The following is a 15,420-nucleotide window of genomic DNA, read 5'->3' as shown; positions in this document are numbered from 1 at the left end:
TTCCCCAGTCTTCTTCTGTTACTATAGACACGTACTGGTGCGATTTTCGAGTCTTCTTGCTAACTTCGCTCTCTCCTCTATTACTTATTTACACTCGCTTTCGTCACGTGCCGCTCTCTCGCTCGCAATAGTCGCTGCTCTGCCCTCTTAGTGGTTTTGTCCAGAGACCATTATACCTTTAAAGGCTCACGCTCAGCTCTCTTCTCTCGTTTGCTTCGAATTTTCCATTTCGAAAGTGTTTGAAATATTTAAATAATTAAGATTTTGAAAATGTTTTGTGATTTATGGATCTGAGTTGTGAATTGATTTATAATTTGATTAGTTATGAGTGTGATTTATAACTATATTTTATAATTTTTTGGATTTTTATGGGATTGTAACAAAAATAGTAGATTTTGCATTTTTTTATTTGTAAGTTAGATTTTACAATTTCTTAACTTGCTTTATGGTTAATGATATATTTTTAAAAAAAATAAAATTTTTTTTATAAATTTATATACCGTCATCTTAAATTTCTGAAAAACATATCAGTGAAAAGAAAGAAATTAAAAAATTAAATAGAATTGATTTATAAAAAAATTAAATAATAATTTTAGAATAATAAAAAAATAAAAGATGAATAAAAAGTATAAGATTAACTTTAATTTTTAAAAAAATTATTATAATAATTTATCTAAAAACTATTTAAATTTTCATATTTATTTTACATATTAATATTAAATAATTTAAAGGAAGTAAAAGAATATATACAAAATTAAAATAAATATTATTTTTTTTAAAATAAAAATCGGAAATCGGAAAAGTAGAATTGAAATCTCTCAGATTTTCTTAAATGAATTTACTATTAAACTAAGTCTGTGAGTGCTGTTATCTTAAAATTTTTAAAATAATAAATGGTTTGATTTTTTTTTAATCGAAAGGAGGCTAGCTTTTTAGTATTCTGATTGAGTTTTCTTTTTATATTTCTAGGCTTTTCCTTTTAGTTATGATATTGTGATCGAGAGTTTTGATCTTGCATGTCCATTTTTCTCTAATTGGAGCAATGATTTAGTTTTGTGTTTTGCAAAAGGCTTCCTAAAACAAGTGAATAGACATTTTCAAAGTTTCTTTGGATTAGGGTTTTGAATGTACTTTTTGAGCTTTTTATTTTTCTTTTTCAAGTCTCTGTTCAAATTTTCTATTTGTGAAGCCCTTTTGTAAGAAACAAAATGTCTTCCAACTCCCCGACACTTAACGCTTTAAACGGATCTTCCTCACAGTTTTCAACAACCTATTAGATTCATTGACTTTCCCAATAATTATAAAATATATATCTAACGTAGAAAAGAATCAGAAATAAAAAGAATTATATAATTAGCATGGTAAATTTCATTGTGATATTCTCAAAATTATTTTTTTATTTAAATATTTCCCACCATATTTTTCTCGATAAATAAGCTCTGATTCCTTGTACTTGTGAACATGAGTTGACTTCCCTGAAACCAATGCCCTCAATTTGTTGATCATGCATGTGCTTCCCAAATCTTAAACCTTTTTTCTCAACCTTGATATTAAATAAAGAGAAAATTATGATATAAAGTCTCTCATATCAAATTTACTGTATTTAATTTGAAAAGATAAATGTAATATTTGTGATGAATGAAAAAAAAAAAAAAGCATTTATGTAACGTTCACCGCTAGTTTGTGAGAAGCCATGCACGTCCGTAGAAGTCGATAATTTTGAATTAATATAATATTAGTATAGAATTATTAAATAATTTAGATTAACCATTTTGAATCAAATGAAAAATAGATTCAAAAGTTATTTGTATCGGTTTGGCCAAACTGTTTCAATTGGTATCAGAGTTCATCCTGCATCAGACAAATTGTGTAGAGTTAGTGGACTCCGAGAAAAAGACTACCTATATGAAATGAGATGAAACCGTCCAAAATACTAACGAACCACAATACCTGAGAATCCGATCCTAATTTAGTAATTGTATCCGTTCAATTATGAGAACATCGCAAATTTAGCTGGAAAGAGTGTGACGTTCACCTGCTAGTGTGTGAGATGTCGGCAGAATTCGGTAATTTCGAATTGAATATAGCGAAATTTGATAATTTCGAATTCAATATAATAGTTAGTATAAAACTACTAAATAGTTTGGATTAATATTTTAGATAAGTACAAAATAAATCTAAAATTTATTTGGGTAATTTTCACAGGTTTCAATTTATTTGTTAGATTGAGAGAATAATTTACTTTTCATATTTTTTTTATTTTTAAAGTTAATTAATAACTTTGGCTAGAAGAATATTATAAATATGTGATGCCAGTGTTCAGGCCTAGTCTATAAGAGCAAATCTTCCCTTCCCAACTAGCTTAGCTAAGCTATGTCTTCCATTTCCATGGCCAACAATGATAATGCCATTTACTACTGCCTTCTCTTCTTCATGTCTCTAATTTCCATATTTCTGATGCGTTTGCTCATCAAGACCTGTACAAACTTCGGCAGCTCGATCCGCCACCCACCAAGTCCGCTGGCTCTTCCCATCATCGGCCACCTTCATCTTGTTGGCACTGCATTTCCAAAATCCTTTCAAACCCTAGCTCGCCGCTATGGACCCCTCATGCAGTTACGTATAGGTTCTTCAACCTTTGTTGTTGCTTCAAGTGCCTCCATTGCTAAAGAAATCTTCAAAACTCATGATCTCAAATTTGCCTCTAAGTTTGAAATGGGTCCTAAAGATTACAATATTTATCAAGGAACAGGGTTTATTACTGCTCCTTATGGCGCTTACTGGAAGTTCATGCGAAGGCTTTGCATCACCGAGCTCTTTGCTGGCTCCCAGTTCGATCGGTTTAATCGTATTCGGGAACAAGAGATCATAAATCTACTAAAATCGCTAATGGGTTGTGCGAAAAAGGGAGAAGTATGCGATTTGAATTTGGAGTTAGAAACCTTGACGAACAACTCCATATGTAAAATGGCAATGAGTAGGAGATTTTCCGACAAGGATGATGAAGCTAAGAAGATGAGGAAGATGGTGTCTGAAATTATGGAGGCTGGAGCTAAGCTAGGTATTCATCAAGTGTTTGGAGTTCTGAAGAAATTTGATATATTTGGACATGGGAAAAAGCTTCAAGAGGCAACTATGGCGTTTGATGGAGTAATGGAGCAGATCATGAAGGATTATGAAGAAAGCTTGGTGGATGGTGGAGAAAATGAAGAGAAAGATGTTATGCATGTTTTGATGCAGACTTACAAAAACACAGAGGCTGAAGTGAAGCTAACAAGGACCCAGATCAAGCATTTCATTCTAGTAAGTGCATGCATGAATTTTTCTTCTTTTCATGCAGATTAAATAATTGAATATGTGATTTTCACCTAATTTCTATCTGATTTTTCTACAATTATAGAATCAAATATCCATTTGGTTGGAATTTTAATCTTTTATTTCCCATTGAAATAAACCTGCAATAGTAGCTAAAGATTTATTTAGCACGAATAATTTATTTTTTAATGAATCTGTTTAAGAATGGTGCATATTAAAAAAATATTCAAGCTTCTAATTATTTGTATGTAGGAGCTGTTTATGGCAAGCGTTGACACAGAATCAGCAGCAATACAATGGGCAATGGCAGAGCTAATCAACCACCCCAGTGTTTTCAAAAAGCTAAGAGATGAGATTCACTCAGTTGTTGGTTCCTGCAACAGACTCATCAACGTATCAGACTTCCCAAATCTTCCATACCTACAAGCCATCGTCAAAGAATCCCTCAGACTCCACACTCCAGGGCCAATCATCCACAGAGAATGCACCAAAGATTGCCAGATCAACGGCTTTGATATTAAAGCCAACACTAAAATTCTCATCAATGCATATGCTATAATGAGGGATCCAGACACATGGCACGATCCTGACGTGTACATTCCTGAGAGGTTTTTGGTGGGACCCAGGGGAGAGTTTGATAAAAGTGAGATGGAAATGAAAAGGCATGATTTTAGTTACCTTCCATTTGGTGGTGGGAGGAGAATTTGCCCTGGCTCACCTCATGCTTATGCATTGATGCATTCAGTAATTGGAGCTTTGGTTCAATGCTTTGATTGGAAAGTGAAGGATGGAGAGAATATTGACATAAACATTGCCAATGGATTCTCAGGAACTATGGCTCCTCCTCTTCTATGTTATCCCATCACCCACTTTAATCCATTTTAAATATGGAAGATTTATTATTTAGTTATCGAACATCGTCATTATTAACAACTTAATTCCTATATTTCTAGAAATCTATTAAAACATTTTTTTTTCGTTTCTTTCCGTTCTCTTTTCCTTTAAAAATAGATAAAAAATGCAATTTTACCCTAAAATAAAACTCCTTATTTAGTATTTATACATTACTATTATTAACAAACCAGTTCCAACATTTTCAGAAATCTATTAAAACGTTCAATCTTTTTTTATATCTATTTAAACGTTCTTATCATTTTTTTAGTCAACGAAATAGTCCCGAAAAAAAAGGGAATACTCTAAAATTATTTAAATATTTTTATAGTAATTATTTTAAATTAATTTAAAATTTATTATATAAACAAATTTTAGAGTTAGTTAAGTTTTTATATTTGTATTTAATATTTTTTACTATAAATTTAAATAAATTATATAAACAGATAAGTTTGTTAATTATTTATAATTTATTATTTTTATAGGATAGAATAAATATTTTAAATATCATAAATTATATTTAAAATATTTGTTTATCCTATAAAAATAATTAAAATAAATTTTAAAAAAAGATTTTTAAAGTAATTTATAATTTTTGAAAATTATAATTTTAAAATTTAAAAAATAAATATAGATTCTAATGGATTTTATATAAAAATAAATAAATTTCATTTAATTTTTATATAAAATTTATTATATTAATATATATTAGATTATATATATATCTAATATATATAAACTTATTAGGTAGATAGTTAATATGAGTTAAAATTGATAATTTTATTTAAAATTTTATGTGGATTGAAATTACTAAGAGATGATGATTTTTATTTGAAAATTATAAATATGATAAAATTTAACAAGATTTATATGGTTCAAGTGGTAGTTCAGTCCAACCAAATCATTTATCTATATATATATTTAAATAATTATTCAACAATAAAATAATTTTATATTATATGAATAAAATTATTTTAATTTTAAAAATTATTAATTTTAATATTATATTAATACTTTAAAAATAAAATACTTAATTTATATGTACTATATATATATATATAAGTGGAAAGAGCAAGAGTAATGAGATTTTTCATAGTCTACTTAAAATTTAAACTATTTATAATAATATTTAATTATTTAAATGGTTGATAATTTTATTTTTTAAAATTTCATTTTTAAATTAGATGATAACTTTATCTCTTAAATTAATTTTAATTAGTTAAAAAAATTGTTATAAATAATGAGGATAATTATTTATTTTAAAATAATCATCGTTATAAATAATGAGAATAATTATTTATTTTAAAATAGTTATAAATAATAAGGGATAATTATGTTTTTAAATGATAATTATTTTTTAAAAATTTGATAACAAAGAATTATCTTTTTATAAAAATAAGATTTTATAAATTAAATTTAAAAATTTTTAAATAATAAATTTAATTTAATTTAACTAATAAAATTATAGTTTAAATGCATCGGAACTCATTCTCCACTTCTTATGAAGAAATTATAAAATTATTTTTATATGCTTAATTTTATTTTTATTTTTTATTAAAATTCAGATTAGTCATTGTTGGCTTTGGTGTTACAATATTTTAGATATTGATAATATTACAACTTAATTAATCAAGTTAATATAGATTGTTTAGTAATTTTGTATAATTATTTTATTTTTTATTATTATTTTAAGAAATTATTGTAAATATAAATAAATATTATTGTTTAAAATTTAATATTTTAATAGTATTATAATGCCTCATATTTTAATCATTATCATTTGAATTTTATTTTATTCTTTTAGTAATATGTAGAAATTTTTACCCATTTTATTGGGTGCTTTATTTATAAATTTATAATAAAAATTAAATTTATTAATATTTTATTTTTTAAAAAAGAATTAATAATAATTTATTACAATAATAAAATATTAAATTTTAATATTTATCAAATTAATATATTATATAAAAATAATAAAAATAATATTTTTCAATGAGTGTTGATGCAAAAGTGAATAATATTTAAAGAATATCTATAAAGTTAAAAAGTGAGATAAATTTCCGAGACTTAATCTGATGGAAAGTGCATCCTTGTAGTCTTGAGAGGTAGGTTCGACTCCCCAATCTCCTATTTCAAAAAAAAAAAAACAAAGTGAGATAAATTTCTTATATTATTAATTTTAATACCTTATAATTAAATTTATATTATGATTTTATGATAAAATATAAACATTAAAGTGTTTTTCATAATATAATTTTATATTTTATTTAAAATATTTTTTTATTTTAGTATATATTTTTTAAAAATTTTATTGTTATAATTGAGTTAATTATATGTTTAAAATTTTATAATATTATAATTTTAATATCTTATTGTAAAATTAATTATAAAACACATTAAATAGTATTAATAAATTTAGAGTGTATTATTTTTTTTATTTTATAAAAAAGTAAAAATTTGTTTAATTTTTATTTTTACTACATGTTAAAAAACGTTTTTAAATCTCAAGAGTAACTTTATTGGGTGTTTACTCTACAGCCTCTAATCATAATCGAAGATAAAGGAATCAGAAAAACAAATATTCGTTAGGGAAAAAGAACAAGAGAATAATAATTGGTGGGTTAAAAAAAAAAAAGAAAAAATAATAAAAAAACAAAAAGGAAACCTCCACCATTTTCATATAAGAAATGGCTTTGTTTATATCGGCGGGACCTCATGGACCACCGGAGAAGATGCTCCATCCCAATCATCTCTTTCATGGACTATTTTAGAATAGTAATATCTTCTTAAATTAAATAAATTACTACGAAATCTTTTACAATTATTCAATATTTTATATTTCAATTTTGATAATGATATTATTAATTAAGTTTTTAACTTTTTTTTATATATTTTGTCGACCAAATAAATTTATATATTATGATAATATTAATAAAATTTTTAATTTACAGAAAATAATTTTCTATTTAAAAAATTATTTATTTAAAAATAGCTTCATTTTCCTTTTGATTATGTAAATTATCTTAGATATAAGGATTTATCTGACGAGCGAAATTAAAATTCGGTTATTTTTAATGTAATTATGAAATTTCGGAGACAGAATAGTGAATTATAACAAATTCTAATAATCTTATGATATTAATTTTATCATCGAATTATAATTATAAGTAATTAAAAATCAAAATTTTATTATACAAAATTAAAAAATCATACTATAAATGTGAAAAAATGCTAAATATTAGGCCAAATTATAACAAGTTTTTAACTGAATTAGACTTAAAAAATCGAACCCTTCAACCTGTTTAAGGGTTACCTTGACCACAAACCAAAATCAATCTTGAACTGCAAATTTAGCTTACTGGTACTGGATGAGAATTGGATTAGAAACCTGATTGAATCATGGTAAAAACCTGACTGAATCAGAACTAATACCTAGATCAAAATCAAGTGAAAGCGTCTATTTTGGATCTTATAAGATCTTTGATCCAAATCCTGTAATTATGCTACCAATTGATATTCAAAATTTATTGATTCGATTAATTTAAATTTATGTGAAGTATAATTATTAGAAAAGATAAAAAAAAATATTTTTTAATTTTTAAAAATACATCATATACAAAGTTTAAATTTAAAAACTTTCTGAAAAAAAGAAAAAACTCGTGCTATCCTAAAATGCATCTTAAATTTCAATAGCTTCCTCCATTCATTTGAAATTTATATAAATAAAATTCAAATTCATGCAATTTTGAATCGTCCAAAATCCAATTATTTCAGCATAAACAACCTTACCCTATCCGAAACCCTTAAATAATTAATTGAGAAATTTTGAAATGCTAACCCAATCAATGATTAAAAAACTCAAATGGCTCCAATTTACCAATTATCAAATCAATGATTAAACCAACTGCTTTATCAACACCAACTTGCTTGAACCAATTTGTTGTGAAAGAGATTGATTTAAAAAAAAAAATATTACTCAATCTTCATGATACAACAAGCTCACTGGTTCACTCGATTCTGAAAAATGTATTAAAATATTTTTAATATTTTAAAAAGTCTAATAATTAATTTTTTCATTAGTTTTAATCATTAAGTATTGCAAAAAAAAATCTAAATTACTCCTAATATAAAGAGACTCGTTAATAAATTTTTTAAAAATTTAAAAGATCAACTAATAAATTTTTTAAAATTATAAAAACTAAATAGTAAAATATTTTATAAAAATTAATGAAAAAACTAATTAATAAACTTTTTAAAAAGTTAGACACATCTCAATATATTTTTTAAAATTAAAGAACTATATTTTTCAAAATTAAAAAATTAATTAATGAATTCCTTCATATTATGGAGACTAAATAGTAATTTAAAAAACATTCATAGCTACATCAAGGGAGTCCACTTCATCCATAAATTAACAAATTAATAAAATTTCATCTCAATCATTAAGCTGCCAATTCAATTTATTTGTAGCCCATAGCTTTTGTCTCATTAACAAAGCCCAACCCAAGCTCATCAATATTGGTTTAGAAATTGAAATTAAAAAAAAAAAAAAGAAAAATTACTATTAGATCCTTGTAATATATAAAAACTTATTAATTAATCTATTAACTGAAATTTTAAAAAATTAACTAATTAATTTCTCCATTAATTTCAACCATTAAGTGTTAAAAAAAACAAAGTCTAAAATGTCATCAATACATAATGACTAATTAGCATATATTTTCATAAAACTCAGACCAACTAATGAATTTTTTTCATATTATAAAGACTAAATAATATAATATTTAATGGCTATAACTAATAGAATGACTAATTAATAGATTTTTTAAAATTTTAAAGATGTTTTAATTTATTTTTTAAAATTAAAAGACCAACTAATAAGTTTATTAAATAGTAAAATTTCCAAAAAAAGGAACTGAATTACTCCATATGAGCTATTTAACAACAGAAATCTTGGTTCTTGAATATACCCAGCTCCACTAACAGCGACAATGGTGATATCCTCTAATGCAAACCACAATATCATCTTCTTTTTTATTTTTCAGAGAACAAAAAGTTCTCCTTCAAAGGTATGAAAGTGTAATTTAATGATAAAAATAATGCGCAGATGCTGCTAAACTTTCAAAGATTATTTAATTAACTTTTTTTGAAAAACAAAACTCAGCATATTAGAATAATTTCTGCAATTTTCTTGATAATATAAATATATATTATGAAAAGGATGAGGCAGGACAAAAATAAAGAAAACCCAAATATTATAAACTGGATTATTAACAAGCTTCATGGATCACACCTAGGAAAGTGGTCCTGAGTCTAATTTGTCTCTAACTTAATGCTGTCTTTAAATATTTGATCTCGACTTTAGATAAATAATTAAATATGCACTAATCACAGTGTTGTGGAGTATTTTCTGATCTGAGCTCTCTTCATCATCCTACCAAATGCATGATCAGAAGAAAGAAAAATATGAACCACTGTTAACTCTTATTTAAGCATCTCCATAGAGCTTTCTTTATTGAACCAGCATTTCAACAATGGCAGATATGCAAGATTATGCCATACAAATCCTTACCTTCCTAGCTTCCTTCTTCTTTATCCTGATCATCTTTGTCAAATGTAGGAACAAAGTTCGCCTTCCACCGAGCCCCAGAGCCCTGCCAATTATAGGACATATGCACCTTCTGGGTCCTATTCCTCACCAAGCTTTTCACAAACTCTCAATCCGTTATGGACCTTTAGTTTACTTCTTCATTGGCTCAAAGCCTTGTGTTCTTGCTTCCACACCTGAAATGGCAAAAGAGATACTTAAAAACAATGAATCTAATTTCATGAACCGCCCTAAAGTAGCAAACCTTGATTATCTTACCTATGGCTCAGCTGATTTTGCTACCATACCTTATGGACCCCATTGGAAGTTCATGAAGAAACTTTGCATGACCGAATTGTTAGGCAGTCGAACACTAGACCAGTTCCTCCCGATTAGACAGGAAGAGACAAAGCGGTTCTTGAAGCTAGTACTCAAGAAAGCAGAAGCAAAAGAAGCAGTCAATGTTGGAGGAGAGTTGATGAGATTGACAAATAATATAATATCAAGAATGCTGCTGAGAACAAGGTGTTCTGATAAAAAAGATGAAGCTGATGAGGTGAGAAAGCTGGTGAAAGAGTTGAATGAGTTGGGTGCCAAGTTTAATCTGTCAGATACGATTTGGTTCTGCAAGAATTTTGATTTGCAGGGTTTTGAGAAAAGGCTGAAGGATGCTCGAGACAGGTATAACAATATGATGGAAAGGATCATGAAGGAGCATGAAGATGCGAGGAAAAAGAAAAAGGAAGTGGGTGAGGAAGGTGATACAGTGAAGGATTTGCTTGATCTTTTACTTGATATATATGAAGATGAAAATGCAGAGAGGAGATTAACCAGAGAAAACATTAAAGCATTCATAATGGTAAGTTACTGATCTAGAAAACGCATCCTGACCAACAAATTCTAGATATTGCATCAACAAATTCAACACAATCTTCATTCATAACCCATCAAGTAATCAACACACAACATCTTTATATTACTTGTATATAACATAATACTGGAATCGACAATGACATAATTTTTCAAATTTCTCAATTTCACAGAACATATTTGGTGCTGGAACCGATACATCTTCTATTACAGTAGAGTGGGGACTAGCAGAGCTCATCAACCACCCACATGTGATGGAGAAAGCAAAACTGGAGATTGACTCTGTTGTTGGAAAGACCAGACTCGTACAGGAATCAGACATACCTAATCTTCCCTATCTCCAAGCTATAGTAAAAGAAATATTAAGGCTTCACCCCACAGGTCCATTAATCGTGAGAGAATCATCTGAAGATTGTGTAATTGCAGGCTATACAATTCCAGCAAAGACCAGACTATTTGTTAATGTCTGGTCACTTGGTAGGGATCCAAACTACTGGGAAAATCCACTTGAATTTAGGCCACAGAGGTTCACTAGTGAAGAGTGGTGTGCAAAGAGTAACATGCTGGATGTGAGGGGGCAGTATTTTCATCTATTGCCATTTGGTACAGGAAGAAGAAGCTGCCCTGGTGCTTCTCTTGCACTGCAATTTGTTCCAACAACTCTAGCTGCTATGATTCAGTGCTTTGAATGGAAAGTTGGTGATGGAGAGATTAATGGTACTGTTGATATGGAAGAGGGACCAGGGCTAACTCTCCCCAGAGCTCATTCCCTAGTTTGTTTCCCAGTGGCTAGGCTTCGTCCAATTTTGTCAATCTGACAACGGTTTCATGAAGAGGCTAGTATTGTTTAACTTGTGAAATTGGGGCATTAAACAGTTGAAATTGGAAACGTTAATTCTCTGGGGACTTTTGTGGGTGCAAGTGCTATTTTCTTTGAAGTAATTGTACAGTGGGGTTGAAGTAATTGTACAGCGGGGGGATTTGAACCTCCTGTATGTTCTGTTCTTATTTCAGTCCCTACTGAGGTACTGTGGTATGCAACAATGCTTTTCTATTTGTGTGATCAATTAAGGAAGAAAAATAATGCCAATTAATGAGAGAATAGGGTAGCAACAGGCACTGCAAATTCTAAGCTTCTGAGCATGTCTATAAACTTAAGACTGTCATAACAGGGGAGTGGAGGGAAGGGAAGGGAAGGGGAGGGGAGGGGAGGGGATATGCAGTGAGGCAACATCTTTATTTCTGGTTATCTTATGCAGGCCCTTTTATCCTTTTTTTTTTTTTTTTCCCTCTCTAGCTTTCCATACAATTTCGCAAAATATTTTGCATTACATCCCTTAGAAATAAATAAGGTAAGGACCAAAGCATAAAAGAGTTCTCCAGTGACCAAAAGGTTTCTAAACTACCTTTGCAACAGGGTTGATAACGCCAATCTACCACTGGTCGGTGTCCCTGGTCATTGTCATTGAAGATCATAAAATTATCTGTTTGGGGTACAGGAAACACCATGACCATTTTAATTTAATTTCCCTCTTTGCATATTGTAAACCTTCCACAAAATAAGCTCCAAAAGTAGAAGATAATTTTGCAGAACAGCAGACGACATTTCTAGCAATTTCATTCAATAAGATTATTCATAACATATGGACTCCATCTATTGGGCCTAATTCATTAATAGATTATTAAAATTGGTAAACAAAACTCTTTGTAAGAAAAGCTTGAAAACAAAATTTAGGGATAGCTGATCATGACCACTAAACCAAAAATGAAAATTTTCATATTATAACAATTGAGGATTTCTCTAAAAGACAAGCACATGAGGTTTCATGCCTGAGTTGAGAGTGAACCTTGCAGCCGAGTAGCTCTTCAAATTAGGGACTCCTCCAACTGACTTCATCAAAACAGCATCCACAATCGTCCGATATTCCTTCTTCACAGAGGGGAGCTCCTGCACTACAGTTGGTTGGAGTCCATACAAGAACATTTCCATGTTAAAAAACAACGAACAAAGGTGGAAAACAAAGTCCACCAAAGTATAATGCTTCTGGGACACCACACACATCTCTCATTCTCAGAGATGATTGAAAAGATAAAATGAAGTGGCAACATAACGCAGAATTTCAGATTTTATGTGCTTTATCATCAAAAAGTTGAAAAAAAAAAGGAGGTTGTGATTGCAAATCCAAGTAAAAATGAAGAGATATCCTTTTGCAATTAAGTTGCTGAAGAAAATATTTTTCATGCAACTGAACATATTGTTTTCATGCATTATATCTTGGCATCCTTGGCAACAGGCATGTTTATGATGCATTAAGCTTCAAATCTCTGTTTATGCCAACTCAAATGGCGTTGACCAAAGAAAATTATGAGGTAAATAAGTTAAAACTAACTTTTTGGCCTCAAAAAATCCTCCCTCCCCTTCTTTTTCTTCCTTTGAATCTCCTTAGCAAAGTATCCGTCACCAAACTTGTCCATATTGAACCCAAAGATGTCAAGTTTGGTGGAGGTTGGAAATAACACAGGATTGGTTCACACATCTTAGTGGCACACCATTTATCTTAAATGGATTAGCATGGCATGAGAAATCAACATCTAAGCGATAACAGTGTTTAAAACTGTAGAGAAATAACAAAAAGATGCGCTGGAAATTGTAAACAACATTAATCAAAGAGGAGAAGGAATAGATTAATATAAAGATATGTTGGACATGACATCCAAAAGATATGCAAGAAAATAGATAGATATAAGGAGAAAAAGGGGAAGGCGGAGATGCAAGGGAGATTCGCATGTATAAAACAAATTTCAATAAGCAACATAGACAACATGTATTTCCTAATGTTACAACTCCCAATGAGATTCCAATGGGGAAGAAGAAACATCTTTTCCGATATCATTCTATCATGATGATTACATCAAAAGGTAAAGCATCTACAAGATAGAAATTAACCTTCGATTTCAAGTTCTACCATTAGTTTGTAACCATTACTCGAATGATATCCATATCCAAGAAAGATTCAATTCTATAGTAATAGGACCCTTCCTCTCCCATCGTTTATGAAGTAAAACAATGATATAACTCAAAAACAACATATACGCATAACTTGTATTTCTTAAATCATACTGTTAGAAGTGTGTTTAGCAATAACAGCAACAGCAACAGAATAAGCCATCCTGTGCAGAAAAAGGTGGGCAGCTGACCCAGAAAGTCGAGTATCAGAACTTTTATTAGGCAACTATAGTAACACAGCCACTTAAATTATTTTCTGCTAACAACAAATAACATAAATTAATTTTATCCTCTGCCAATGAATTATTGCTAAAGTCAACCTAATCATTAAACTTCAATCTATATTAGAAAAGTCACTAAGAAAACACTAAGAAATAACACAATAGCATTTCAAAACGTGCTCTTCTGAAGGAGTTGTTTCAACCTCAATGTCAAGCAAACACTAAAAAAAAGCATATTTTTATTGTCAAACTACAATAGGAAAAATTTTATTTGGTTATAGGACAATAAATTTGGATGAATTTCTATTTCAAAAGAAAACTAGCAACATTATCATTCTGGAAACAAAGTTAAACTCAATGATTTTAACAACACAATAACTACACCAAAATCGATGAAAAGTTTAATAAACATGTTAAATTGAGTTCAATATCCTTGTATTATCTAGGAAGGCCTAAAGACTTGACATCCTCACCATCCTGAAGTATTATTAACAAGGGGAATTCAAGACAAATCACAAATGAACCAATAAATCAAGAAGCACCAAATAGAAAACCAGAAACAAGTAATTGCCCCGCATCCAGGTCTTATACTAGCTTAACACACAAGAAAACTGATGCATCATAATACGTTTAACTGACAAACCTATAGAAATTGAACTTAATTCATTTGAAAATTGAAATTTAATGGTCCAAGATGATTTTTTTTTCCATTCCCATACACAATTAAGCACTCTAATAAACCCATTACCTGTTCTTACACGAGATAACGGAAACTGGTAGACCAAAATATTCTGAAGCAACAATGAATAACGCCCATACACCATGACTGGAACAATCTTAAATCCAACATTGTACGCATACTTCTCTCTTTCAAACAAAATTCAGATCATCTCAGCCACCTGAAAACGGAACCGGTCATCAAAAGCAAACCAGAAAGGATTGCTTCAAGAAAACAACTCTTCCCCATAAACTCCCCGCCAACAAAATCAACACTGTCCCTGGCGTATACTCTTCCTACATCAAATTAAACACAAAAACTAGGGGGGAAACGCAATTCAAAACCTCATTTCAAAAAGTAAGAAGCTGGCATTGCGCTTACAAGTGACTTCTTCACGTCTTCAACTGGGTAGAGAACTTAGGGGGCCTCTCAGTCGGTTTCTTAGAAGCTGACTTGCGATAGTGAATGGAGAAAATGCCACCATTTTTGGCCTTGATGCCCCAGACAAGAAGCCGCGCTTGCCGTAAATCATCGATCTTGAGTACTTTCCCTCGCCGGGAATCAGATCGTAGGTACGGCTCCTCCTCGGCATCTTCGATTTCAAAGCCATTTTCGGTTGAAGCCCGTGTCTCCTCCGGAGCAACGCTAATATTGGCGCGAAAATGCTATCCTAAAGGACACGTGGTTTGTTGGATAGAAAACTGAATGCGGGTTCGGGTCAACAAGTATGGACCATATGGTCCTGGGCTTTGATTTTCTGCCTTCATCCAATTTAATCCTTCTTATTAAAATAATTAATTTTTATACTATT

At 29.6% G+C, this 15,420-nt stretch overlaps 2 protein-coding genes and 1 long non-coding RNA gene across 4 annotated transcripts; 2 read left to right on the top strand and 1 right to left on the bottom strand.

Moving 5' to 3' along the window:
* The first annotated feature begins 2,350 nt into the window (after nt 1-2,350).
* LOC110621733 (cytochrome P450 705A12) lies at nt 2,351-4,230 on the top strand. The gene is made up of 2 exons (XM_021766019.1): nt 2,351-3,303; nt 3,568-4,230. Exons 1-2 carry the CDS (start codon nt 2,374-2,376, stop codon nt 4,198-4,200), a joined length of 1,563 nt encoding a protein of 520 aa, XP_021621711.1. The 5' UTR covers nt 2,351-2,373; the 3' UTR covers nt 4,201-4,230.
* Nucleotides 4,231-9,445: 5,215 nt separating this feature from the next.
* Nucleotides 9,446-15,255, bottom strand: LOC110620420. Of its 2 annotated transcripts, XR_006351592.1 has the most exons (4): nt 14,991-15,255; nt 14,640-14,790; nt 12,511-12,616; nt 9,446-9,990 (listed from the first exon to the last, which is right to left on the bottom strand). It is a non-coding gene; the product is annotated as an uncharacterized LOC110620420 (long non-coding RNA). The 2 variants fall into 2 exon arrangements; XR_006351591.1 differs by lacking the exons at nt 12,511-12,616; nt 14,640-14,790; nt 14,991-15,255 and adding an exon at nt 10,073-10,214.
* On the top strand, nt 9,741-11,715 carry LOC110620419 (3,9-dihydroxypterocarpan 6A-monooxygenase). Its single transcript, XM_021764147.2, has 2 exons — nt 9,741-10,652; nt 10,837-11,715. The coding sequence occupies exons 1-2, from the start codon at nt 9,741-9,743 to the stop codon at nt 11,479-11,481; spliced, it is 1,557 nt and encodes a 518-aa protein (XP_021619839.1). The 3' UTR covers nt 11,482-11,715.
* Nucleotides 15,256-15,420: the final 165 nt, after the last annotated feature.

Source organism: Manihot esculenta, chromosome 8 (genome assembly GCF_001659605.2).
Source record: "Manihot esculenta cultivar AM560-2 chromosome 8, M.esculenta_v8, whole genome shotgun sequence".
Classification (NCBI taxonomy): Eukaryota; Viridiplantae; Streptophyta; class Magnoliopsida; order Malpighiales; family Euphorbiaceae; genus Manihot; species Manihot esculenta.
Note: the sequence above shows the minus strand (reverse complement) of the source record. Positions and strands in the feature narration are given on the sequence as shown.